Source organism: Trichechus manatus, unplaced genomic scaffold (assembly GCF_000243295.1).
Source record: "Trichechus manatus latirostris isolate Lorelei unplaced genomic scaffold, TriManLat1.0 scaffold00015, whole genome shotgun sequence".
NCBI classification, from domain to species: Eukaryota; Metazoa; Chordata; class Mammalia; order Sirenia; family Trichechidae; genus Trichechus; species Trichechus manatus.
In genome coordinates this window covers 12,460,190-12,486,367 of record NW_004443951.1, presented here as the reverse complement: position 1 = coordinate 12,486,367, position 26,178 = coordinate 12,460,190, and the positions used below count along the sequence as shown (strand labels likewise).

General features: G+C 52.3%; 3 protein-coding genes across 11 annotated transcripts in view; 2 read left to right on the top strand and 1 right to left on the bottom strand.

Moving 5' to 3' along the window:
• The first annotated feature begins 840 nt into the window (after positions 1-840).
• B4GALT2 (beta-1,4-galactosyltransferase 2) lies at positions 841-16,110 on the top strand. The gene is made up of 7 exons (XM_023727134.1): positions 841-1,010; positions 1,764-2,119; positions 2,337-2,572; positions 11,545-11,735; positions 11,976-12,098; positions 12,213-12,317; positions 15,230-16,110. Exons 1-7 carry the CDS (start codon positions 985-987, stop codon positions 15,378-15,380), a joined length of 1,188 nt encoding a protein of 395 aa, XP_023582902.1. The 5' UTR covers positions 841-984; the 3' UTR covers positions 15,381-16,110.
• A 791-nt stretch (positions 16,111-16,901) lies between these two features.
• CCDC24 (coiled-coil domain containing 24) lies at positions 16,902-22,040 on the top strand. The gene is made up of 9 exons (XM_004372063.2): positions 16,902-17,027; positions 17,240-17,415; positions 17,531-17,647; positions 18,456-18,533; positions 19,147-19,201; positions 19,727-19,796; positions 19,886-19,964; positions 20,046-20,313; positions 21,958-22,040. The coding sequence occupies exons 1-8, from the start codon at positions 16,902-16,904 to the stop codon at positions 20,296-20,298; spliced, it is 954 nt and encodes a 317-aa protein (XP_004372120.1). The 3' UTR covers positions 20,299-20,313; positions 21,958-22,040.
• SLC6A9 (solute carrier family 6 member 9) overlaps positions 20,592-26,178 on the bottom strand; it is a 37,842-nt gene continuing 32,255 nt past the window's right edge. For 7 of the 9 annotated variants that reach the window (XM_004371822.1, XM_004371823.1, XM_023726997.1 and 4 more), the window contains 6 exons: positions 25,836-26,073; positions 25,612-25,746; positions 25,404-25,503; positions 25,223-25,323; positions 21,975-22,145; positions 20,592-21,865 (listed from right to left, as the gene is read on the bottom strand). In XM_004371822.1, coding sequence (XP_004371879.1) covers positions 21,671-21,865; positions 21,975-22,145; positions 25,223-25,323; positions 25,404-25,503; positions 25,612-25,746; positions 25,836-26,073 — 940 coding nt within the window. In that variant the 3' untranslated portion in view covers positions 20,592-21,670. The remainder of the gene's footprint in view (positions 21,866-21,974; positions 22,146-25,222; positions 25,324-25,403; positions 25,504-25,611; positions 25,747-25,835; positions 26,074-26,178) is intronic. The other 2 variants (XM_004371819.1, XM_023727000.1) reach the window with 2 other exon arrangements.

The window sequence follows — 26,178 nt, the reverse complement described above, 5'->3', positions numbered from 1 at the left end:
GGCGGGGCCGGGCCATGGGGGACGGAGCCGTCCGCAGCCGCCGGAGCCCGGAACCCAACCAGAGCCGGAGCAGAGCCCCCTGCTGAGCCCCGAGCGCCGGGTGAGAGGAGGGCGCGCGCAGCCCCCAACCCAGGGCCCCGAGATTCCAGACCCAGTCCCGGGAGGGGCACCCCGAGCGCGGCCCCAAGATCCCAGCCCAGGACCCGGTGAGGCGCTGGCGGCCAAACTCTGGCCTGGCTTTACTCCCACCCCACCCCCATCCCTCGACTCCCTTTCGGGGCTTCTATGCCCGCCCCCAGCCAGCCTTCCTCATTGTCCTCGCTCGCCCTGGCCTCATGGCGCGAGGAGGCGCTCCATTCACGTTTCTCCTTTGCCTGGGTCCCCCGCCTCACATTCACTTCCCCAATCCACGGCCCCCCTCCCGCCCCCGCCAGGTTCCACACCCACCGGGTCTTGGCAGCCTCCCCCGTCGTGGGGTGCCACGTGTTCAGGCCGCCCAGGCTTCCAGCCCCACCCAAGCGCACCCCTCAGCCTGGCGGCCAGTCTGACCCACAACCCCTGGCCCAGAGGAAGGGGCGGAATGTTTGCACGTGGGTCTGGGTGTGAGCTGGCCGGGAACCTGTATGTATGATTGTGTAAGTCCAGGAGCAGGGGCTTTCTGTTTGAGTATGTGACTGTGTGTGTTACTGTCACCCAGGTGTGTGTCTGTGACTGTGTAGTTTTTTGTGTATCTCTGTGTGTGGGTGACTACAGCTGGGACCAGGGCTGCCCGTGTGATTCTTTGTGAAACTCGCCTTGCTCCCTCAAGCACTGCCAGAAGTGCCCAGAAGTGGTTGCTGCTCTGTTGGAACTACACTGGAGCCATCGCCCAGGCGAGACCCCTCCCTGCCACTCTGAGTGCTATCTCCAGGGCCCAGGTGTCTTCCCTTCTCCAAATCAGAACCAGCAGTGCCTGGCAGGCCTCAGAGTGTTCCTTCCAGCCCCATGGGGGCTGGGCCTTCAGATCTTAGGTGAGGGGTGTCTCCAGCCCCACCCTATGTTTTGCTCTGTTGCTCCAGAGGGAAGGGATCCCATAGACATCCTGCCCATATGTGGGCTGCACTGGGTCACCTGGGTGCTCAGGTCAGGCCCACTTCCCAGCCTGGTCCCAGGTGGCCTAGCCTTCTTGCTCCTGGGATCTGCCTGATAAAACCACTTCCCATCTGAAAGGAGTGAATGAAGTCATAAGTATAAAGTGCGCCTGCATAGTAGGTGCCCATTGATGGTCTCTCTTCTCTAAACCAAGAATCCTTTGTTGAGAATGCTGCCTTGTGTGTCTGTTCTCTGGGGCACAGGTGCAGCAAATATGGGTCTGTGGGTAAACATACTTCCGTGTTTGGGAATGAGCCCAGTGTGATCAAAGTTCATGTGTTTGTGTACATGCTCCTTGGGAGTACATGGTGGAGTGTTTGTGGTCGTGCAGTAAGGGTATGTACCTGAGCATGAGGGTGCGTGAGGCTGTAGTGGTGGGTGTGTGAGAGAGGATGAGGAATGTAACTCTGTGCTTTAGTACTCAGGTGTGCCTTGAAATGTGTGAGTATTGAAGTGCCAGGGACTTGTGTCTACTTGTGGGTAGAATGTGAGAGCATGAGTATGGGGGGCATGAGCAGGTAAGTGTGAGGCTGAGGGTCCATGAGTGTGAGCAGCTGGGCTGGAGGTGGGTGGGTAGCCTTGCACATCCTGCCCTAACCTGTGGGGTCTGTTTCTTTTCTGCCTCTGCTTAGGCCAGCAGCCGGATGCCCGGGCCCATTGGGCCGGCCGGTGGCCGCCTGCGGGATGAGCAGGCTGCTGGGGGGGACGCTGGAGCGCGTCTGCAAGGCTGTGCTCTTGCTCTGCCTGCTGCACTTTCTCGTGGCCGTCATCCTCTACTTCGACGTCTATGCGCAGCACCTGGCCTTCTTCAGTCGCTTCAGTACCCGTGGCCCTGTTCATGCCCTCCACCCAGCTGCCAGCAGCAGCACCAACTGCTCTCGGCCCAACGCCACTGCCCCCAGCTCTGGCCTCCCTGAGGCCCCCAGTGCCCGGCCTGGCCCCACAGCTCCCATCCTGCCACCTTGTCCTGACTCACCACCTGGTCTTGGTGAGCCTGCAGGGTGGGGCCTGGTATAGGGGTAGGAAGAGGGTCTCACCAGTTTGTCTTGGGGAATGGAGTCTTCAGCCTTGGGAGTGCCAAGGGTCCAGGTCTGATGTAAGAGGCCTGTTCCTGGGGATTCCCTTGCCCACCCCCAGGCTGGGAGAGGGGCTGATCTCCCTGGATTCTGGCTAAGGCCCTGATTCCTACACCATCCTGCCTGCAGTGGGTCGACTGTTGATTGAGTTCACCTCACCCATGCCACTGGAGCGAGTGCAGAGGGAGAACCCAAGCGTGCTCCTTGGTGGCCGCTATGCACCACCCGACTGCACCCCAGCCCAGACGGTGGCAGTCATCATCCCCTTTCGACACCGGGAACACCACCTACGCTACTGGCTCCACTATTTGCACCCCATCCTGAGGCGGCAGCGGCTCCGCTACGGCATCTACGTTATCAACCAGGTGTGCCGTCTGTGGACCAGCTGGGCATTAGCCACCAGGGACACTGTGTGCATGTGTGGGTGTGCCTGTGTTGGTGGAGGGTGCAGGGGCCCATGTGCCTGTTGGTGCATTTGTAGGGTTAGGGACATTTGTGGGTCCACGTCTGCCTGTGGGTGTGGCCATATATGATAGGCATGTGGGGCACATGTGTGTTCTTGTGCACATAGGAAGGTTTGCGAGTGTGTGAAGGAGTATATATCCACATAATGTACATGCACACAGCAGGCGTGTGCATGTTCTCAGAAAGGAGTGGGCCCCATTGTCTACTGTAGGCAGGCCCCACTCCAGGGTGGAGTCCTGGGGTATGCTGGCTATGAGGGGCTGTCAAGGGCACCAAGGAGACGGAGAGTTAGATTCTGAAAGAGGGATGGAGCCTGCGGAGCCCTTAGGGGCATATGCAGCCTACAGCTAAGGCCAGGAGACTCAGTTCACCATCTAAGTCCTATTGTGGGCCTGGCTACTGGGGCCCAGAAAGGATGTGATGCAGTCCCTCCCTGCCTACAGAGGCTCCCAGACTTGGACGTGGATCCTTGTAGACTCCGGTAGGCTGGTAGGTGGCTGGAGCTAGAGCAGGGGGCCGTGGGAGCACAGATGCCTGGTCCTGCCCTGGGGCTGGGAAGTGATGGCTGAGATAGGACTGGAGAAGGCATATGCTCTAGGCAGAGGGACCTGGAGGACCCAGGGTCTAGAGGGACAGCTGGTCTGTGTGTTCGGGAACTGTTGGCTGAGGGGTGGGGTCTGCCATGTGGAATGGGTAGCAAAGATGAGGCTGGAGGAGCTGGCAGAGGCCAAATCAAGAAGGGTCTTGGGAGGCATGTTGAACAGTTGAGTTCAAGCCTGAAGGTGGTGGGGCACCATTGTTTCATGAAAGGAGTAATGCATTGTATTTGCTTTTAAAAATTGCTTTGATTGCATGTGGAGAACGGAATGGGAGGGGGAGACAAGAGGCAGGGTGACCAGTTACGAGGAGGTTGCGATGTCCAGAAAGGAGATGGTGAAAGTGATTTTAAGTACGGCAGTAGCTGTGAGGATGAGGGGAGAGATGTTATGCAAACGGTGGAAAGTGAGGAAAGACAGACGTAAGGCATCATGAGGGTCTCTGTCTTGGATGTTTGCTATGGGGATGGCTGCACCTCTGAGTGAGGTGGGGAACACGAGCTGGGGCAGGTCTGGGAGGTGTCTGGCTCTGAATTCTTTTCTGCATGTGATAAGTTTGAGTGCCTGTGGGAGGTATAGGAGGGAGTGTTTACTAGGCAAACAAATGAGTCTGGACCTAGGAGTGAGTTCTGAGCTAGAGAGGGATCTGGGAGCCCCCAGTATGTAGTGGTCCCTAAAACCAGCCATGTCTGACATGCCCAGGAAGCATGGGGCACGAGAGGAGGAAAGGCAGAGGAAGGAAGCTCAGAGAAAGCCAGCACTGAAGGGGATAAGTGGAGAAATAGAGGCCACCACAGGAGGCTGAGTAGATTGGCCAGAAAGGTCAGATCCAGGAGAGCGTGGTGTCCTGGAAACCCAGGAAAAGAGTGAGGAAGGAAGCCGTGGCAGCTGCATGAGCGCCGCCGGGGGAGTAAGGAGGGATGTGGACAAGAAACGTCCAATGGATTTAGCAACAAGGTGGGCCCAGAGAGAGCCATTTCAGGGGCATGGTGGGGGCGGGAGCAGATTGCAGTGGGTTGAAGAAGGAATCGGATCTGAAGAAATGGAAATAGCCAATTGGAGACAACAACTCTTAAAAAATCTCTGCTGAGAAGGCAAGGCAAAAGGTAGGGTGGTGGCTAGAGGGAAGTTTTTTGTCAGATGGGAAAGAACTGAGCACGTTTATGAACTGTGTGCGAGAAGCTCAGGCTCCTGGCTGGTGAGCGAGGTCAGAAAGGGTGCTTGTGAGCTGGGGAAGTGGACAGTCCCTCCAGGGGCTAGTGGGAAACAAAGTGCAGGAGAGGAAGGGAGGAGAGCTGGCAGGCCTGAGCAGCTCAGGGTTTCAGAGGGGAGCAGCTCCCACCCCTCCAGGCCCAGGCGTGCTGGTGTAGAGGAGGGGCCGCTATGCCTCTTGCTTCAGAAGGGCTCTGCTCTCCAAGACCTTCTCTCCAGGAGCATCTTTGGCTCGAGCTGGAGATCTTGGTCCAGGAGCCTTGTGCTCAGTCAGTGCTGCACGGCCAGGATCCCTGCCTCAAGACAACCTGCCTCTGCAGCCCAATTTCTCAGGAGACCCAGGCTCCCTGCGTTGGGACTGATAATAGGCGTGTACTGATTTTTGTTATGGGGGAGACAAGTGACTTATCCCAGTCCTGTCTTGGTGTCTGTGGCTACCCAGGGAGTTGGAGGTGCCTGAGCTCAGTGCCCTCAGTCCCCATTGCTTCTGCGTCTTAGACATTGGTCATGTGGGGTTCCCTAGGATCCCCACTGCCAGGCCTGGCACAAAGGAGAGTGCCACAGAGCACGTTTGAATGAATGAATGAGAGCTCTAAGTAACGACTTAAATGGAGATTGGCATAAATGAAGCACATAGCGAGGAATGAATAGTTATGCTGGGGCAGAGGCTGAAGGTTTTTCAGGGAAATCTGTGTTATTACTATTTTTTAATCATATTTTATTGTTTTAGGTGAAAGTTTACACAGCAAACTAGGTTCCCCTTTAACAGTGTTTATACAAATCTTACAAATTGTTTCATGCCGTTGGTTACAATTTTCACAGTGTGTTCACATTCTCATTATTTCCATTCTGTTTGTTCTGTTTCCATTGATGTAGCTTCCCTTCCCCTCCTTGCCTTTTCATCTTTGCTTTTGGGTAAGTGTTGACCATTGTGTCTCATATAGTTAATTGTTTAAGGGAGCACATTTCTCATGGGTGATAATTGTTTATTTTATAGGACAATCTGTTATTTGGCTGAAAGGTGACGTACAGAAATAACTTCAATTCCAAGTTCAAAGCGTATCTTAGGGGATAGTCTTAGGGGTTCCTCTAGTCTCTACTGGTCCAGTAGGTCTGGCCTTCTTTAGGAATCTGAGTTTTGTTCTACATTTTTCTCCCATTCCATCCGGGACCTTCCATTGTATTCCTGGTCAGAATGCTCAGTAGTGGTAGCCGGGAACCATCTAGTTCTGGTCTCAGGTTAGAAGAAGCTGTGGTTCGTGTGGGCTGTTAGTCCTGTGGACTAATTTCTTCGTTGAGCCTTTGATTTCCTTCATTCTCTTTTTTTCCATATGAGTAGAGATCAATAGTTGTATCTTAGATGGCTGCTCACAAGCTTTTAAGACCCCAGACACTACTCACAAAAATAGGATGTAGAGCATTATCTTTGTGAACTGTATTATGCCAAAGGACTAAGTTTTCCCCTGAGACTATGGTCCCGAGCCATTTGACCCAGTAAACGAATCCTGTGAGTTGTTTGATGTCTAGGAAGCCTCCATAACTATGCCCCCTTTGTGGTTTGTTATATACGTGAATATATACGCAGCACACACAAATGTGTATATACATATGCCTACAGATAACCTATACGTGCACATGCATTTATTCACATATGCCTACCTGTACACTTACATACATCCATATCTACCTACATAACCACACACATATTTTTTGGTTGTTTTTACTGTTGTTGCAAAATTGTATGTTATACCATTTACTGAAATTGTTCCTTTTTCTCATATCCTTCTTAGTGTCTTTATTTACGTTGGTCAAGTTGTGCTGACTTTACCCATGCTTAGGATTGCCTTTCCCATCACCAAAAGTAACAAGTGTCTACGATCTAGAAAGTGATTCCCCCTCCTTCTCCCTCCCATACCTGGTAACCATCAAAGAACTTTGATATTTGTGTGTATATCTATTCTTGACTTTTTATAATAGTGGGATTATAAAGTATTTGTCTTTTTATGATTGACTTATTTCACTCAGCATAATGTCCTCCAGATTCATCCATGTTATGTTTCATGGACTCCTCATTGTTCTTTATAGTTGCGTAGTATTCCATTGTACATACTACAATTTGTTTATCCATTCATCTGTTGATGGGCGCTTTGGTTGTTTCCATCTTTTTGCTATTGTGAATAATGCTGCAGTGAACACAGATGTGCGTATGTCTAGTCATGTCAATGCTTTTATATCTCTAGGATATATACCTAGGATTGAGATTGCTGTATCATAAGGTATTTCTGTTTCTAGCTTTTTGAGGAAATGCTGCATTGTTTTCCATAGTGGTTGTACCATTTTACAATCCCACCAACAATGTAAAAGAGTTCCAATCCCCTCACAACCTCACCAGCATTTGTGTTTTTTTGATCATTGCCCCATTTTTGTAGGGATGAGATGGTATCTCATTGTAGTTTTGATATACATTTGTCTGATGGCTAATGATCTTGTGCATCTTTTCATGTGTTTGTTGGCCTCCTTAATATCGTGTTTGGTGAAGTGTCTGTTTATGTCCTTTGCCCATTTTTTGATTGGATCATGTCTTTTTGTTGAGTTGTTGAAGTTTTCTATGTATTTTAGAGATTAGACCCTTATCATATATGTCGTTGCCAAAGATTTTTTCCCAGCCTCTAGGTTTTCTTTTTACTGTCTTGATAAAAGTCTTTTGATGAACATAAGTGTTTAATTTTTAGGAGGTTCCCGTTATCTCATTTATCTTCTGTCATTCATGCATTTTTAGTTACGTTTGATAGGCTATTTATGCCAAAAATTAGGTCCCCTAGTTTTGACCCTATGTTATCTTCCAGGAACTTTATAGTTTTAGCTTTAACATTTAGGTCTTTGATCTGTTTTGAGTTAGTTTTTGTGTGTGGTGTGAGGTATGGATCCTGATTCGTTTTTCTGCATATGGATATCCAGTTTTGCTGGCATCATTTGTTAAAGAGACTGTTTCTTCCCCATTGAATGGACTTTAACCCTTTGTCAAAGATCAGCTGCCCATGTAGATGGATGGATTTACTTCTGGGTTCACAGTTCTGTTCCATTGGTCTGTGTGTCTGTCATTGAACCAGTACCAGGCTGTTTTGATTACTGTGGCTGTATAGTAAGTTTAGAGATCAGGAAATGTGAGGCCTTCTACTTTGTTGTTCTTCTTCAATATTGTTTTAGCTGTTGGGGTCCTCGTTCCCTTCCATATAAAGTTGGAGATTAGTTTTTTAAAGAATATTGTTGGGGTTTAGAATGGGATTGCATTATATCTATAGATCACTTTTGGTAGTATTGACATTTTCACATTAAGTCTTCCAATCCGTGAGCTTGGAATGTTTTTCCATTTATGTATATCATTTTTAGTTTTTTGCGGTAGTGTTTTTTAGTTTTCCTTATATAAATCTTTTATGTCCCGGGCTAGGTTTATCTCTAGGTATTTTTTCCTTTTGGCGGCTGTTGTAAATAGTATAGATTTATTTAAAAAAAATTTTTTTTTTATTGTACTTTAGGTGAAGGTTTACAGAACAAGAAGTTTCTCATTAAACAGTCAGTACACATATTGTTTTATGACATTGGTTAACAATCCCACGACATGTCAACACTCGCCCTTCTCGACCTTGGAGGACCTTTTTTTTTTTGGTGAAAATATGCATAGCCAAAGATAAACCATTTAAAAAATTTTTGCATGTACAATTCAGTGACATCAATTATGTTCTTCCAGTTGTGCTGCTATTCTCACTTTAGATGAAGGTTTACAGAACAAAGTAGTTTCTCATTAAGCAGTTAGTACATATATTGCCCTATGACAAAAGTTAACAACCCCACTACATGTCAACACTGTCCTTACTCAACCTTGGGTTTCCTGTCACCAGTTTTCCTGTGCCCTTCTGCCTTCTAGTCCTTGTCCCTGGACTGCTGTGCCTCGTTAGTCCTGTTTTGTTTTACAGGGCTGTCCAATCCCCGGCTGAACGGTGAACGTCGGGAGTGACTTCACCACTGAGCTAAAGGGGTGTCCAGGGGCCATACTCTCGGGGTTTCTCCAGTCTCTGTCAGGCCAGTGAATCTGGTCTTTTTTTGCGTGTTAGAATTTTATTCTACATCCTTCTCTAGCTCTATCCAGAACTGTCTGTTGTGATCCCGGTCAGAGCAGTCAGTGGTGGTAGCCGGGCACCATCTAGCTGTACTGGACCCAGTCTGGTGGAGGCCTTGGTAGCTGTGGTCCATTAGTCCTTTGGACTAATCTTTTTCCTTGTATCCTCTTCTCTTCATTCTTCCTCGCTCCCGAGAGGGTGAGACCAGTGGAGTATCTTAGATAACTGCTCACAATACGCTTTTAAGACCCCAGACACTACAAGGTAGAATGTAGAACATTGTCTTTATAAACTGTGTTGTGCCGATTGAGCTAGATGTTCCCTGAGACCGTGGTCCCCACAGAGTATTGATTTATTGATTTGCTTTTCAGAGTCCTTGTTAGTGTAGAGGAGCCCAACTGATTTTTGTGTGTTGATCTTGTACCCTGCCACTTTGCTGAATTCTCCTGTTAGTTCCAGTAACTTTCTTGTGGAGTCTTTGGAATTTTCTATGTGTAGGATCATGTCATCTAAGAATAAGTATAGTTTTACTTCTTCTTTTCCAATTAAAAAAAAAACCTGTTGCCATTGAGTCGATTCCGAGTCAGCGACCCTATAGCCTTTATTTCCCTTTCTTGCTTTATTGCTCTAGCTAGGACTTCCAGTACAATATTGAATAAGAGTGGTGATAAAGGACATCCTTGTCTCCTCATTCTCAAAGGGAATAATACTCTCAATCTTTCTCCACTGAGGATAATATTGACTGTCTGTTTTCCTATATGCCCTTAATTGTGTTGAGGAATTTTCTTCTATTCCTGTTTTGCTGAGAGTTTTTATCAGGAAAGGGTGTTGGATTTTATCAGTTACCTTTTCTGTGTCAATTGAGGTGATCATGTGATTCTTTTCTTTTGTTTTATGTATGTGGTAGATTGCATTGATTGATTTTCTAGTGTTGAACCAACCTTGATCATGACGTATTATTTTTTAAATACGCTGTTGAATTTGTTAGCTAGAATTTTGTTGAGAATGTTTGTGTCTATATTCATGAGGGATATTGGTCTATAATTTTCTTTTTTAGAGTGTCTTTGCCTGGCTTTGATATCAGGGTTATGCTGGCTTCATAGAAAGAGTTAAAGGAGTATTTCTCTCTTATGCTCTGGAGTAGTTTAATTAGAATTGGTGTCAGCTCTTCTCTGAATGTTTGGTAGAATTCTCCAGTGAAGCTATCTGGGCCGGGGCTTTTTTTTCGTTGGGAGTTTTTTTTATGACATCTCCAATTTCTTCTTTTGTTATGGGTCTGTTCAAATTTTCTACTTCTGTTTGTGTTAATTTAGGTAGGTAGTGTGTTTCTAGAAATTTGTCCATTTCTTCTAGGTTTTCAAATTGTTGGAGTAAAGTTTTTCATAATATTCTGTTATGATTCTTTTTGTCTCATTTGGTTCTGTTGTAATGTGAGCCATCTCATTTCTTATTTTGGTTATTTGCATCTTCTCGTTTTTTTCCTTTGTCATTTTGGCCAGTAGTTTGTCAATTTTATTGGTTCTCTTAACGAGCCAATTTCTTGTCTTGTTGATTTGGTTGTTTTTCTGTTTCATTTATTTCTGCTCAGATCTTTATCATTTCCTTTCTTCTGGTGACTGTGGACTTCTTTTGCTGCTCCTTTTCTACTTGTTTGAGTTGTAGGGTTAAGCTATTGATTTTGGCCCTTTCTTTTTTCTTTCAGTTTTTCATTCAAAAAATTTTACACAAATTGTTTTGTGACATTGGTTGCAATCCCAACCATGTGACAGCACTCTCCCTTTACACCCTGAGTTCCCTGTGTCCATTAGTCCAATTTTCCTGTCTCTTGCTGCCTCTTCCTGTGTCTTTGCTTTTGGGCAGGTGTTGCCTATTTGGTCTCATATACTTCATTGAACTAAGAATCATGTTCTTCACATGTGTTACTGTTTGTCCTATAGGCCTGTTCAATCTGTGGCTGAAAGGTGGGCTTTGGGAGTGGCTTCCATTCTGAGTTAGCACGGTGTCTAGGGTCTATAGTCTCAGGGCTCCTGTCAGACCAGTAAGTCTGGTCTTTTCTTGTAAATTTGAATTTTGTTCTACAATTTTCATCCGCTCTGTCTGGGACCCTCTATTGTAATCCCTGTTGGAACGGTCGGTGGTGGTAGCCAGGCACCGTCTAGTTCTTCTGGGCTCAGGCTGGTGAAGGCTGTGGTTCATGTGGTCCTTTCTTCTTTTTTGATGTGTGCATTTATTACTATAAATTGTCCTCTGAGCCCTGCTTATGTTGTGCTTTCATTCTCATTTGATTCTAAGAATATTTTAATTTCATTTTTAATTTCTTCTGTTGCTAAGCAGTTTTTAAGTAAGGTGTTATTCAGTTTCCATGTATTTAATTTTTTTCCCTGTTCTTTCTGTTACTGATTTCTAGTTTTATAGCATTATGATCAGAGAAGATGCTTTGTATTATTTTGATGTTTTTAATTTATTAAGGCTTGCTTTGTGGCCTAAAATGATTTATTCTGGAGAATGATCCATGTGCATTGGAGGAGAATGTGTACTGTGCTGCTGTTTGGTGGTGTGTTCTGTATATGTCTGTGAGGTTGAGTTGGTTGAGGAAAGCCTTTCTAAGCATGAGTTTGACAAGCAGAGAAGAAAAGTATGCTGAGCAGGAGGAACTGCTATCAGCAAGGCCTGGAGACAAGAAAAGGTCTGTTGTATTCTGTGGCTGCTGAAGAATCATGGCTGGCCCTTAGGGTTTGGGGGCAGTGGCCACAGAGGAGGCTGGAGTAGATGATGAAGGCCTTCAAAGGTCAGGTCCAGGTTTAAGAGCTGGACTTGATCCTGAGAGTCTAGGGGAGCCATGCAGACAGACAGGGGGCTAGGCCCTCTGGGGGTCGATAGGGAGGGTGGTCACAGGCCCCCTCTCCAGAGGGGCCCAGAGCTGACCTGTCCCTTCCCCCACCCCAGCATGGTGAGGACACCTTCAACCGGGCCAAGCTGCTCAATGTGGGCTTCCTAGAGGCATTGAAGGAAGACGCCTCTTATGACTGCTTCATCTTCAGCGACGTGGACCTGGTCCCCATGGATGACCGCAACCTGTACCGCTGTGGCGACCAGCCTCGCCACTTCGCCATTGCTATGGACAAATTTGGCTTCCGGTGAGGGCTCTGTTTTTAACTGGACCCAGACCTTCCCACCCCCACCTCCCCAACTACCCTCACCATATCCAGGCGTTCATTCCCAGCCCCAGGGCCCACCCGCTTTGCCCCTGGCCCCGACCTTCTGGCTGGGCCAGATTCTTCCCAGTGTCCCCTGTTGAACATTCTCCACTCACACCATCTGTGGTCCTCTTGGAATCTCCTGGGGACCTTCACTGATGCCTGCCTTTCATGCCATAGGCTACCCTATGCTGGCTACTTTGGAGGTGTGTCAGGCCTGAGTAAAGCCCAGTTTCTGAGAATCAATGGCTTCCCCAACGAATACTGGGGCTGGGGTGGTGAGGATGACGACATCTTCAACCGGTGAGTACGGAGGGGTGGAGAGTAGACTCGTTGTGTGAAGGGGTCAGGTGCAGACTGGGTGGGGCTCCTCGCCCTTCCTGGTGCCTGCTCCAGTCCGTCTGTCCCCGTCCCCAGGATCTCCCTGACTGGGATGAAGATCTCGCGCCCAGACATCCGAATAGGCCGCTACCGCATGATCAAGCACGACCGGGACAAGCATAATGAACCCAACCCTCAGAGGTGACCCCCCCCGGGTCCCCTGATCCCAAGTGCCCCTAGCCCCTTATCCCCTAGAGGTGACCTCCCAGTATCTCCAACTCTTGACCCCAAGTGCCCCGAATCCCTGACTCCCTAGAGGTGGCCTCCGAGCATCACTGACCTTAGAGGTGACCTCTCAGCACTCCTGACCCCCAGTGCCACTGACACCTGAGAGGTGATTCTGATCCCCAGATGTGACCCCCAAGGCGCCTGATCCTTGACTCCTAGAAGTGACATCTGGCACCCCTGACCCTGTTCCCAGAGGGGACCCCCAGCTCAGCCTGAGTCCCAGATATCTCTTGCCCCTGATTCCTTGAGGTGGCTGAATGATTGAAGGCAGGGCTCACATTGTCACTGAGAAGACTACATTCCCATCAGTGCCCTCACAGACCTCACTTGTGCACCTTGCATGAACCCTGCTTATAGTGGCCCTCCCAGAGTAGCTAGAACAAGAGAGTGGGCGCTGAGCACACCTCCTGGACCTAGGGACACTGACAAAGGCCCGAACAGCATGGGGCGGGGAGTAGAAAGACAGTGGTGACCCCATGATTGGAGGAGGTGGCCCCATCGCTGAGGACGTAGCAGCGTTTCGTGTCTAGTCCCTGGCTGGGATAAGTGCCTAAAAGGCATGTAAAATGTTGACAGGGGCTTCCTGACACTGCTCTGTGCCTGTTGGGTGCCAAGCCTTGTGGAGAGGGAGGGGCCCGGAGCAGTCATATCTAATCCCTGCTATCTGTCATGAAGTTCATTCAAGGGAGGGAGAGGCGCGGTTACAGAACAAGGTTATCAGGGCAGGGTGCTGTCCTGGCAGAAGAGGGAGTGATGGTGGGAGGCTTCCTGGAGGAGGTGATGGTAAACTGGGGTTTGAAAAGTGTCATTCGTTCAACCAATATTTGTCGAACACTTACTTTGTGCACAGGGCTAATAGTGGAGACCAGTTTAGATAAAGGGAATAGTATTGTAAGAATCTGGAATATGAATGGTATACGCCAAGAGTATTAAACTGTTTGGTTTTAAGATCTCTGAAGATAAAAGACTGGGAGTGACAGGAGAGGGGGTCAGGGCTGGGTGTTATGGGTCTTGAATCCCAGATGCAAGTTTGACTTTTGTCCCAGGGGTAATGGGAAGTCATGGAAGGGCTTTACACAGGGAAGAGAGAGGATCAGATTTGTGTTTAGAAGGATTGCTCTTTGAACTTGAGGGAGGTGAAGGTCTGGCCTAGCTGGTAGTGAAGCAGGAAAGGAAGCAGACCAGGCCTGAAGGGAAATGGATGGGGTGCTGGGGGCATGCTGGGTAAGGACCCGGGAGGCTGCTGCACCCCCAGCTTGAAGAGTAGGGTTTCTCTGCTCTCAACCCAGGGTGTAGCAGTGGGGAAGGTGGATTGCAGCTGTTGTAGGGTTGGTATTTGCCAGAAGCATGAGGCACAGGGGAGTTCAGGGAGCTGAAGAAAATGCAGTTCAGATGAAAACCATGGTGAGCAGGGAAGGCATGACAGACTGGGAGGAGAGGGGCTTCAGGGCATCTGAGGGAGGATGCGCAGTATTGGGATGGCTCAGGAGAGGGATCCAAGCTGAGCATAAAAGGATAGAGTGGATCCAAACAGTTGGGATGAGGGTGGGAGTGGAGCTCTTCTCTAGAAGCACATGTCAGGAGCCTGGGTCCTGTTTTGGGAGTAGCATGTCTGGGTGCCATCATCCCTTAGTAATGTCTGCCTTGGGTGTAGAAATGGCAAGATAGCCTTCAGTGTCTTGCTTGAGGGACTCTGTGGATGGTTCCATCTACCTAGGTGCTTTTGCCTCAAATCTAGGAGTTCTCCTGGATTCTTCTTCCCTCACCCTACATGTCCAGTCCAGCAAGTCCTGTTGGTGCCACCCCAAAAACATCTGAGCCCATCCACTATTCGCCTTTACTACCTCTACCCTAGTCTAACCTCTGTGATCTTGCCTGGACTACTACTGCAATGGCCTCTAACTGGTTTCCCAGCTTCCCCTTGTCCTTCTATACTCCATGCCCCCCAACCCTTGCTCCCAACTGAGTTGAAGCTCCCAGCTGGGTTAAAAATCCCTCAGTGTCATCTTCTTACTCACAGAATAAAATATGAGCTGCTTACTCTGACTTACAGAGCCCTGCCCTTACAGGCTTACCCTCCAAGCTCATCTTGTTCTGTTTTCCCCCTTGGTCCATTAAACTCTAACTACACTGATCCCCTCAGCTGTGCAAAATCTCATTCCTCATTTAGGGTCTTTGAAGGTGCTCTGCCTGGAGTCTCTTCCCGTGGCTGTAAACTTGATGTCACACGCTCACCCCTTCCAAAGCAGCCATCTTGGTACTCCCAATCATCTCTCTCAATTGTCCCTGCATATATATAGTGTTTAGCACTCAGGGTTTCCTTGTTTGTTACCTGTCTGTCCAAGTGAAGAAGACTCACTGTGAGAGGAAGGACTTGCCCGACTGTCTGTCCATGGCTGTTTCCCTGGTGCTGAGAGCAGATCCTGGCACATGGGGAGTGCTCAGTGAAGAGATGGTGAAGGAGTGACAGGGATGAGGAACTGAGAAGATAGTATGGGGTTGGAGAGTAAAGATGATGCATCCAGTATACGACATGTTGCATTTGGGGTGCCTTTGGGATGCCCCACGTTTGGGTCTAAGGCTTAGAAGAAAGGTCTATGAGAAATGTTTGCTAGAAGTAATGACTGAAGTGGATGAGATCTCCATTTTGAGGGCAGATGCAAGAGCAAAGAGCCCCAGGCAGGTGGAGGGAGGAAGGTATGGCAAGGAGAACGGAGTCACCCCTAGAATGACTTGAGCCTTTGCCCCAGAATTTCCATATTGGGTTCAGTGGTTAGCTGTGTCCCCACACTAGCCTTGACTTGGTCCACTTCCATCCTATCTAGGTTTACCAAGATTCAAAACACGAAGCTGACCATGAAGCGGGACGGCATTGGATCAGTGCGGTACCAGGTCTTGGAGGTGTCTCGGCAACCACTCTTCACCAATATCACAGTGGACATTGGCCGGCCCCCATCATGGCCCCCTCGGGGCTGACACCAATGGACAGAGGCTCCCAGTACTGAGGACTGCCTGCCAGAGGACTGACCTACAGCCTGGCTGGTGGCTGAGAGGGTGGCTAAGGGAGCCCTGAGGACTGAAACTGTGGGCCCTGTTTTCTGAAGGGCTTCAACAGGCCCCCCATCTGCACCTGGAAGTTTCAGAACCCACTTTGGGGGCTTCCAGCCTGGGCTGGCCCCTCAAGTGTGGCCCTCTCTGGGGTCAACCCTCTCTCCTGCCCCTCCCTCCCAGCCTAGTCCCCCTCACTGTCAGGGTTGGGCCAGCCCCTGCACTGCCTCGTTGAGTGGCCTGGGCTAGGTCACTCCACCTCTCTGTGCCTCAGTTTCCCCTCCCCTTGAGTCCCCTAGGGCCTGGAAGGGTGGGAGGTTTGACTAAGGGGCAGTGTCTCTCTTCCAGGGGGAATCCTCAGACCTGGGGATCCCCCATGCTTCCAGGGGAGGGGAAACCTTTTACATTCAACATTGTAGGGAGCAAACTTTGGTGTGCCCCCTGTTGAGGAGTAGCCCCAGAAGGGGACCAGAGGGGATGCTGTGTTGCTGCCTGGGATCTTGGGGTCGGGCTTTGCATGGGGGGGCGGGTGGGGTTTGGATCAGTCCGTCTGGTTCCCGCCTCCCTGTCTCAGAGGAGGCAGTAGCCCCAGGGCCGGCTCGTGTTTGTACATTGCACAGAAATTTGTGTGGGTGCTTTAGTAAAAAACGTGAATGGAGCAGCCCCCTTGTCTGTTTTGAGATGGGATCTGGGTCTCTGAACCCAGTTATCCTGGGTATATTATTGCGAGGAGAGCCCCTGGTCCAATGTACAATCGCTGCTCGGGTTCCCCACGCTGTTCTGGACTGCCATCGGCCACAGAGGAAAGGTTTACGCGGCTGCTGCCTGTAAACCCAGATTTCTCGGTTCTTCCACGCGCCCGGGAAGCCCGTTGCGCCTCGAGGCCGAGAGGTGGCCAAGGGTGAGCCCAAGATGTTTGGCGTAAGGGCCGTGGGGGTGGTTCGGTCCCTAGTACCACCCACACCCGCAGAGGGTGCTAGCTTCCTGGGGACCGGCACCGCCCTCCCGGCCCGGAATGGGCATGGGCGGGGCCTCGGGGCGCGGCCTCTAGGGGCGGGGCTGCAGTGCGGTACGGTTTCCCAGGTGACAGCCGCGCGGCAGGGGCGGGGCCGGGGTCCTGGCTCCAGTGCCCAGAACCCGCGGGCCGTGGCCGGAAACGGTGGCCCCCGAGAGACTGGCGGAAGCAGGACAAGGGAAGAGGCAGCACCGGAGCCTGGGGGCTCTGGACCCGGTAATTCCGGCCGTGGGCATTGGTGGCAGAGCAAAGGCGGCGCTTGAGAGGGGCTGGCGTGTACCGACGGTGGGGGCGTGGCCCGTGGGGTCAGGGAGGGTGGGGCGTGGCCCGAGCCGTGTGCAGCCGGCGTCTGCAGGCATTCCAGCGCCCTGACCGGCTGTCGCGTAGGTCCGAGACTGGGGCCGTGCGTTTGGGCGCGGCGGCGCGGGCAGGCCATGCACCAGGACTCCGTGTCGCTGTGGCAGCTAGTGGAGGAGCATATTCCGCTCCCGGAGCGGCCCGAAGTGAAGAGGATCCTTGGGGAAGCGGCGGTGGACCTGAGCCTGGAGCTGCGGGCGGAGGTGGGGAGTGGGAAGATGGGCAACGCCCCAGAGCTGCCCCACGACCCGTGTGTCGTCCACACTTCTTCCAGTGCCTACCCCTGCCGGGTAACTCCTGAGACCTTGTTGGGTCTCACTGCCACACCTCCGCCCCCCTGCAGTTTTACACTCCCCACCCACACCCTCGCCAGCCACCTCCCTCCCCAGCACAACAATCCCAGCTCTTCTTGTAGTTGGCGATGCTGTGGGAACTGCTCCAGGAGGCTCGGTCCTCCCAAACCTCTGGCTCCTGTCCCACTTCCGACCCCTGCTCCCTTCTGGCACCACCGCTGCTTCTAAGGGACCTTGTGCGCCAGGAACTCCGCCAGCTGCTCCAAGGTCTCCGCCACAAGGCCATCTGTGAGGGCAGGTGGGAGCTTTAGACTTTGGGCTGGGCCCCTGTCCCTGACAGGGAGTCAGGGTGGCCTTTCCCTGTGGTCTCCTGGAAGGCGCCCTTCCGCTTCCTTCATGTGCACCTTCTGCAGGGACCAGGCCCAGGCTTGGGTCCAGTATAGCCCCAGGGTCATACGCTTTGCCTTGGAGGAGCCCAGATGTGATTCTCCAGAGCAGAGGATACTTGCAATGAGAGCTGGTGAACCCAGGTAAAGTGGTGATAGGAGAGGAGGGATCTGTTCCTGCTTGGCAGAGAACCCCAGCCAACTGGTGGTTCCTCTTTTACTCCGTGGAGGAGCTCCCAGAGTGGGGCTAGACACTTTTACAGCCCCCTGTGGTAGGGGTCAGCACCTGAGAGCTGTAGAATGCCAGGGTAGACAGCTGCCCAACGTGGGGACGGACAAGGCTTCCAGAGAAAGTCGCTGGTTTGATCTGGGTCTTGGAATATGAGGAACAGTTTTTCCAGGAAACTATCTGGTTTGATCTGGGTCTTGAAGTATGAAAGAGAGAAGATCTTTGCAGGAAGAGGGAGCACAATATGCAAACACAGGTAGGAGGAAAAGAGGCCTGTCTGGAGGGCAGTTGTTCCTAAGGCCTGGAGAGCAGGAGCAGGGCTGGGCTGAAGAGTCAGGGAGAGCAGAGGGGAGAAGGTGGCAAATGGATTTACAGCCAAGAGACTGAATGAGAGAAATTAATCTGAGCTTGTAGCAGTAAGAAGTGGGTGGTGGCAACTTCTTATTTCTAACACTCACACGACCCTATCAGGAAGGTGATGTCCCCATTTTGCAGATGAGGAAACCATAGCTCAGAAAGGATAAATGATTTCCGCAAGTTCATACACAGTGAAGGGTAGCAGAGTCCACTTTCAAACACAGGCTAGAGAATTGCTATTCTTTGCTCGATATTATGTTGCTTTTGTTAGAAAAGACATAAAATTGTCTAGGGGAAGTAGTGGTTGTGTGCTGAAGACCTGGGATGAGGCCGCATGAGGAGAGTGATGTTGACTTCATCTGCCAGCAGCAGCCACAGAGACCTCAGTATCATCAGGGACCAACTGAACGTGTCTGACATCGACCAGGTTGCCGGGCACCTGCGGTGAGGCCCAGGGACCCCAGAGTGTGTGTGTAGGTGGAGACAGGGAGGATGGGACTGGGGATGGATTTTGAAGCACTTGGACTGTGAGAGAGGAGAAGGGAGGAAGCATTCTGGTGGAAGTCAGGTAAGGAAGGCCGAAAGATGGAAAGAGCATGTGGCTGTGGAGCCAGTCAGTGAGGTTGGTACCAGGAAGTAGCCAGCTACGATGCTAGCAGGGGCCATGATCCTAGGATTTATTTTTATTTTCATACAGTAGGGAGTCACAAAGGGTTTTAAGCCGAGGAAGAAGGGCTGTGGTGTAGAGGGAGAATGAAGGCGAGAAGAGTCCAAGGCTCAGTGCAACAGTGTAGAAAGGATGGGGCCTGCTGGTGTGGGGGCTTGAGGTGGGTGAGGAGAAAACACATCTGCACAGGAAGAGGCTAGTGGGGGCCAGACAGCTGGGCAGCAGGGCAGCACCCAGGCAGCAGAGGGCCATGTGGGCTGAGAAAGGAGGGGCTGGGTGGCGGGGGGGGGGGACCCTGATGAGGCTGGAGGGAGGGGCTGTGGGGCAAGGCTGCTCTGCTCAGCTGAGACACCACCCCATGGCTGGCTTCCCCACTCCTTCATGTCCCAGGGGCCTCCTAGAGCAGGAGTGTCGTAGCTTGGAGAGGGACATCTCCGTCCTGCAGGTGAGTTGCAGCCTGGGCTTTTCCCCCAAGACCTTTCTGCTGTGCACAGAACACACGCCTCTCACCTGGTTGTATGAGACCCATGTACATATGTATTTGTGTACGTATGCGCATGTAAAAGTTGTGTGAATCTCATGTCTGTTTCTCTTATGTGCATGCTTCTCTGTGTGTGTGTGTGTCTGTGTGTGTCTGTGTCTGTGTGTGTGTGTGGTGTGTGTGTGTTAGTTTTAGAAGCCCAGGATTGTGGTTGAGTCCCTAAGTCCACGGTCAGCAGTTATAGATTAACCTGCTAGATTTGCCTCAGGTCTTACCTCCTTCTCTTAGCTCGGTCTGGGTATAGGCCTAGCCCCAACCTCGCCAAGCTCAGCTTTTCAGTGGGGCTGGCATTCCCCATGGGGGGCTACCTTCATGGTGGTTGGAATGGGGTGGCTTCATAGGCTGGTTCCTCAGGGCAGCCTTTGTGTCCTGGACCCTGCCCTAGAGACCTCGCCTCTGTATTCTTCCCTACTCCATCTCTGCCTGCAGGGCTGCCTGGAAGAGGAATACACGCGGGCTTCCCAGCCCCTGGAAACAGCCCTAGAGCCCACACTGGCAGGTGAGGCCCCTGAGCAGGCCCCTGCCCCACATTTGTGCACACCCTAGAAGAGCTGGACAGTGGTGTCTCAGATGTGCCTCTCCCTACAGAGCTACAGGAACAGAAGAAAGTCATGGAACGGGACCTGAAGGCCCCTCTGGGGCCCTCCTCTGTCTCCCCCAGCCACAGGTAAACCAAAGCAGGTGGATGCCCAGGCAGGGTGGGCTGAAGTGTTGGGCCAACCCCTCACAGCTACTCCTTCTTATCCAGGCAGCAGCTGTCGGGCCGGCCCCTCCCCCTGGGCACACAGGCGATGAGGTCCTCCATTCAAGGCCCCAGACCCTTTCCTTGCCCCCGTGGGGCTGCTGGAGTTTTGGCTGTGCCTACACCTCCTTCGGAGTGCCGCCCCCGACCTCGAGGCCTGACTGCCACTTGCCGCTGGGGACGGCAGCTCCGATGTAGCACCCGGGAAGGGTCAGCTCCCACTGCAGTGTCCGGGGTGGCACCCCAGGCCCCCACCTGAAGAGCTGATCACAAAGTAGGCTTCTGCTAGAACTCGCCTCATCTGCTCTGCTGCCTCTCAGCCTGCTTCAGGTCTAGTCTTGGATGGGCCTTTGCCATGACCCCAAGGCTGTCTATCTGGCCCTCCACCCGAGGGCCCTGGCATCTGGGGTTGAGGAGAAGGGAGTCTGTCCCAACCATCAAAACCTTTGGCCTTCCCCCCCTCCACCCCCTACATAGGCCTGACAGGCACAGGTCCCATCCCAGACCTAACTCTTGTCCCCCTGGGGGGCCCAGACAAAGCACAGCAGCAGCTCAGAGACAGGAATAGAAATTTCATTAAAATCTATGGACTTTAAAATCCTAGTGGTGCACGGATGGGCAGGGGTGGCTGGCGCACCGTTATTGCTACAGAGAATTAGAGGCGGCGTGGCCAGGACTGTCACTGCACAGAAGACAGACAAACAGACACTGCAGGGGTTGTGGGAAGGAGCTCTGGCTCCATGGTAGGGTGGGGGGCACGCGGGCTGGAGCCATTTGGCATGTGAACAGGGCAGCATAGTTTGGGAAGACTGGGCTTTTAGCCTGGTGGAGGGAGGGCAAGGGGGGTCGTGCAGGGTCCGCTTCCCCAGGGCTCTGGGCTCAAGCTTCCTGCTGGGCAGCCCCCCACCCTTGTCCCCCAGAAACAAGTGCTTTGGGCAGCCTGCTGGGTCACAGGCCTCTACTGACTGGGCCTGACAGCCAGGGCTGGAATGAGGGGCAGAGACCCCGGAGCAGCTGAGTGAGGTGCAGGCAGGCCTGGAAGACAGATTGGGTCTGGGGCAGGGGGAAGGGGGTGGCAACCACAGATAATACAATGTTTACAAAAACAAGTACACAGACAAATAGTTCTGGGCAGCACAGCTTGACAAGTAACACTGCACAGCTCCTAGCCCCTTGCCCACCGTCTTTAGAAAGATCCAAATTTGCCTAGGCAGAGGCTGGGATCTGCTCTGAGGGCAGGAACACTGGCCAGGAGGCTGGAGGACAAAGGAGTGGGGCATGTGGGGGTCCACCACAACCTCAGCTCAGGGCAGAGTTGGGGGCATCAGAGGCCAAGTAAAGCCCAGTGGGGGGCTTCTGGGGACCTGGCCTGAGACCCCTACAAAGTGCTTGGAGCCCCCCAGCACCCTTCCCGTCAGCCCCCACCCCTGCTGCCATCTTGGCCATCCAAAGGACCTGTAAACACTGGGGACACGACCACGAGTGGCCGCGCTAGCAGTGGTGGCCAAGGTGACAGCAGCCACCCTGGCTAGGGCGTGGCAGGGGCAGGTGGTCAACACTGGTCCGGTGCCTGCCCAGTCTCTGTGGTGGGAGCACAGGCTGGGGGTGGGGCACTCCCCCAGCAGCTGTGCTCATATCCGAGAGTCCTGGAGGTGGCTGGAGCCATTGCTGCCCATGATGGGGATCTGGGCCTTGTCTGGGTGCAGCGGCTGGACCTCAAGCCCATCTTCCGGGGAGGGGGCTATGGTGGGGGCATAGCGCCCAGTCCGGTGCTCCAGGAGGGCAGGGCCCCAGTCTCTGCTTGGCTTTGTGGCATTTTTCAAACGCTGAGTGAGAGGCAGGTAGTTGTAGGGGGTCAGGCGAGTTAGAAGGGAGCCCTTAACCCCCATCCACCCTCCACCATCCCCTCTCCCTGCAGGCTGTCCCACCCCTCACCTGGAGGAGAGTGTCCCCATCTGTGCGGCAGAGCTGGAACAGGGCGTAGAGTGGGATGCAAATGACAGAGGACAGAGCCATGAGGAAGCCAATGACCACAGCCCAGCCCGGATACTGGTAGTGGTTGTAGGTGATTGGTTGGTACTGGATCACCGTGAAGATGAGAATGAACTGCGGGGGGTGGGTGGGGGGATAGGAGGGGAGTGAGGCCCACCCAGAGGCCCACCCAGGCCTCAGGCCATCCTGCCTGTCATCCGTGCCCCACCTCCCCACTTTTTGTCCAGTTTCATAAACTAGAAAGAGGCATTTTGGGTAGGGCAGGGGCAGAAGAAGCAGGCATAACCAGGGTTCCAGGGCCTGGTGGGCAGGTAGGCACTGCGGACAGGAGAGACAACTATGTTCACCATGGTTGTGGAACAGCCCGGGAACGATCAAGCTGCTGTCAACTTTGCAAGTCAGTCAGTTCTACTCAAAAGATTTCAGCTACACCCAGCATTTTCTACCTTCTTGTCATTTATTCTGGAGAATCTTCCTCCATACTTCCTTCTGTCAAACCCTATGCAAATGCCACCTCCTTCAAGAAGCCTCTCTGGATTTCCCCCGTCTCCCTTCTCTGAAGAGCCTCTCAATGGCATTTTTCCACCTGCTTCCCTTGGAATTACTTTGTTTAATGTTTCCTATGTTGCCTTTGGAGTCCCTGGGTGGTGAAACTAGTTATTGTGCTTGGCTGCTAACCAAAAGGTGGGAAGTTCGAGTCCACTCAGAGGCGTCTTAGAAGAAAGGCCTAGCGATACACTTCTGAAAAATTAGCCGCTGAAAACCCTATGGAGCACAGTTCTAGTCTCACGCACATGGGATCGCCATGAGTTGGAATCGACTCATTAGCAACTGGAAAAAGAAAAGAAGTTTCCCAAAGACCAGGAGCTCCTGGGACTGCATCAGCTCGGGGTCTCCAGAGCCCAGTCTGGTGCCTGGCACAGGCTCATTTATTAATGTGAACTGCAGGGGTGGGGGTGAGAGTGAGGCCCTTCCTGCTTATGGCTGTGGAGAGAGTGACAGACAGCCCAGGAGGGTACAGAAGCTAGAAATGGTGAGTGTCAGGCTGGGGCTGCCCTAGGGAGATGCTTTGGAAAGAGATGAGCAACATGGTAATAGAACAGCAACAGGAGGAGCTAAAGGCAACAGAAGGATGGGCAGGGGGCACACAGGTCACCCAGAGGGTCTAGGGGAGCACAGGGACAGGGGCATCCTCCTGAGCCTTTCCTTGCATCCTGGAGCTCAGACCCCTCTGGCCTCGCCAGTGTCTGAGTTCTAGAAGACAAGACCCACATTCAACCAGGGGATCCCTCCTGGGAAGCACATAGTGGGAGCTCAGAACACATTTCCTCAATGGAACTGGATTCTGATTTAGGTGTGAACAAACCCCTTTCCCCCTTAGTTGAGCTGACAGAAGGGTGGAGTTTGTAAAAAGAACTTTTCAGAAAAAAAAGAAGTAAAGCCCCCCCCCCCCCAAAATAAAACAGCCCAGAAACAGATATGTCCACAGATCTTGGAGTCCTCATCTTAATACCTCCAGCCGGGACCTGACCGAGGCTGCCCTTGAAGACCCTTCTTGAGCCTAGCTCCTTGCCTGCCTCCTGCCCTGCCTTGGTAGGGCCCCCAGGCCTCTCCCTGTGGCTGCAGCTAACTCAGAGTGTGGGCGCCAAGATGCCCTCAGGGTAGGCTCCAGGCCTCAGCCACATGCCTCTGAGGGCACGGCTCTTGGTGGTGGTGCGGCCGTCATCAGTCTTCCATCACTTACAGGAGACTTATGCTCCTCCTGTTTCAAAGCTGGGCCAGTGGCCAGAGCTGGTGCCTGTGCCAGGCTCGGGGACCATCCCACTCCCCATGTGGTGGAGGCCTCGGCCCTCCGGGGGCCTTCTATTCAGAAACATGAGCCAAAGTGGAAGACAAGTGCTGAGCTCCCTGCAGTACAGAGGCGTCAGGCATAGCAGGAGCGTGACTCTGGACACTGCCCCCACAGCTGGGCTGACCCCTCTGACTCTTCCTTGTGGCGTGATCATCGCAGTATCAACTCTCGCCACCACCACGCCCCCACCCCTCACCACCCCGCCAGCCCTGCCTGGCACATAAAGGAGCAAAATCAGATTGTTTTTAGCCAATGGACGATTCCTTCTTCCAGTAGAACTGTGTCTAGCATAGCGCTGGCACAGCACGCAAGTGCCAAATTGGACTCCCTGCTTCAAATTGAGGCTCTGCCTCTTAGTAATAGCTCTCTTATTAGCTGGGTCACCTTGGGCCAATTACTTAACATCTCTGCGCCTCAGTTTCCTCATCTGTAAATTGAGAATTACAGTTATAGAGTTGTATTAAATCGGTTAACATATGAACAGTGTACATGAAAGCACTGTAGTGCATAGTGAGTACCCAGTAAGTCTTAGCTGTTGTCATCAAAATCCACTTCCTTTCATGGTATAAATTCCCTCCACTAATTCAGCTCCCTGATAGGAGTTTCCTAAACACACACAGAACCAAACACGTCGTCATCAAGTCAATTCTGACTCAGTGACCCTATAGGACAGAGTAGAACTGGCCCATAGGGCTTCCAAGGCTGTAATCTTCATGGGAGCAGACTGCCACAGCTTTCTCCAGTGGAGCAGCTAGCGGGTTCAAACCGCCGAACTTTCGGTTGGCAGCCAAGCACTTTTGGTTTTAGAAGTTTCCCAGCTGCTAAATATTCGTGGATGCCGGGAACTTCTCCTCCCCTCCCAAGCCAGCCCACTCCACTGCCTGGAAGGCTTAAAAAGTTATCCCCGGTCCTGGGCTGCTTCTGGAACACTCAATATTCACACCACAAATCCTGAGCACCTCTTCTTTGAGGGATCTGAGGAGCTCAGCAAGGCAGACAAGCTGACACCAATATCAAAATGATTCCTGAGTCCCCTCTGGGGATGCCCGGAGGGACACCATGAAGAGCCTGAGGGAAGCTGGATAAAGCCTCACTCAGCTGCTGCCAGCCTGCCTTCCCTAACCCGAGGCCAGAGCCTGAGTGGTTCTGAGTCTTCCACACGTTTATCTGACTCTGCCAAGCCTCCCTCAGGCTCCTAGTGGCCAGAGTTGTGGGTGCAGAGCCCCCATGGGGAGCTCTGGTCAGAGGGATGGGTTCCTGCTCTCCCTCCACTGGCTTCCAGGAGAAAGACACGTGGCCAAGGGCAGCAAAGGAAGGGAGGGGCTGCTGAGGAACTTACAAAGATGATAGCTGGTGAGACAAAGCGCCAGCAGATCTGGAAGAAGACGGGGGGTGTGAATCCCAGCATCATCTGGATATCCTGGAAGTAGTTCCGGTGTCCTGCAGAGAGGGGAGTCAGTGTCAGAGTGGGCAGGCCAGTAGCTGGGACACGGCGGAGGCCACAGAGGCTGGGCACTTACCATAGATGTACATGATGGATACACACATGATGCAGGAGATGACAACCAAGGAGAAGCTGGCTGCGTAGTTGTCCATCAGCAGCAGCCAGTAGATGCCTGCCTGTGGGCCAGCGGGCAGCTGAGCTGGGGCTCCCGTGTCCGAGGCTCCCCCACCCCTCATCCCCTCACTCCCTGGTACCTCCAGCCCAGACTTTCACTCAGTTCCTACCTGACTGGTAAGGGGGATGCCCAGCAGGAAGCCAGCCACAGCCACGCCCAAGGTCACATAGGTCTTTTTCTGCAGGATCCACTCATTCCCCACCTCATCCACAATGGCCGTGACCAGTGTCTCTAGGAGGCAGAACTGCAGGATACGGCCGTCAGAGCAGGGGCCCAGCCTCTGCCCCTGCCTCCTCCCTCCCGAGCTGCTGGCCCATGTCCTACACCTCGTACCTGAGTGCCCAGCCCCAGTAAGATGAGCATGAAGAAGAAAAGCAGGGACCAGAGGGGGGAGATGGGCAGCAGTGTGAGGGCCTCAGGGTAAGCCACAAAGGCCAGGCCAGGGCCATGGTCTGCAACGCGGGACACATCCACACCCAGGTGGTTGGCCATGAAGCCGAGGATGGAGAAGATGACGAAGCCAGCATAGACGCTGGTGGCACAGTTGGTGATGCTGATGATAACACTGTCCCTGATGGGGAGGAGAACACATAGAGTTGCTGCCCTCCTCTGATTTGGGCCGAGAGGACATTTGGAGACAGGGAAAGTTCTAGAACAAAGGTGCCCCCACTCCCTT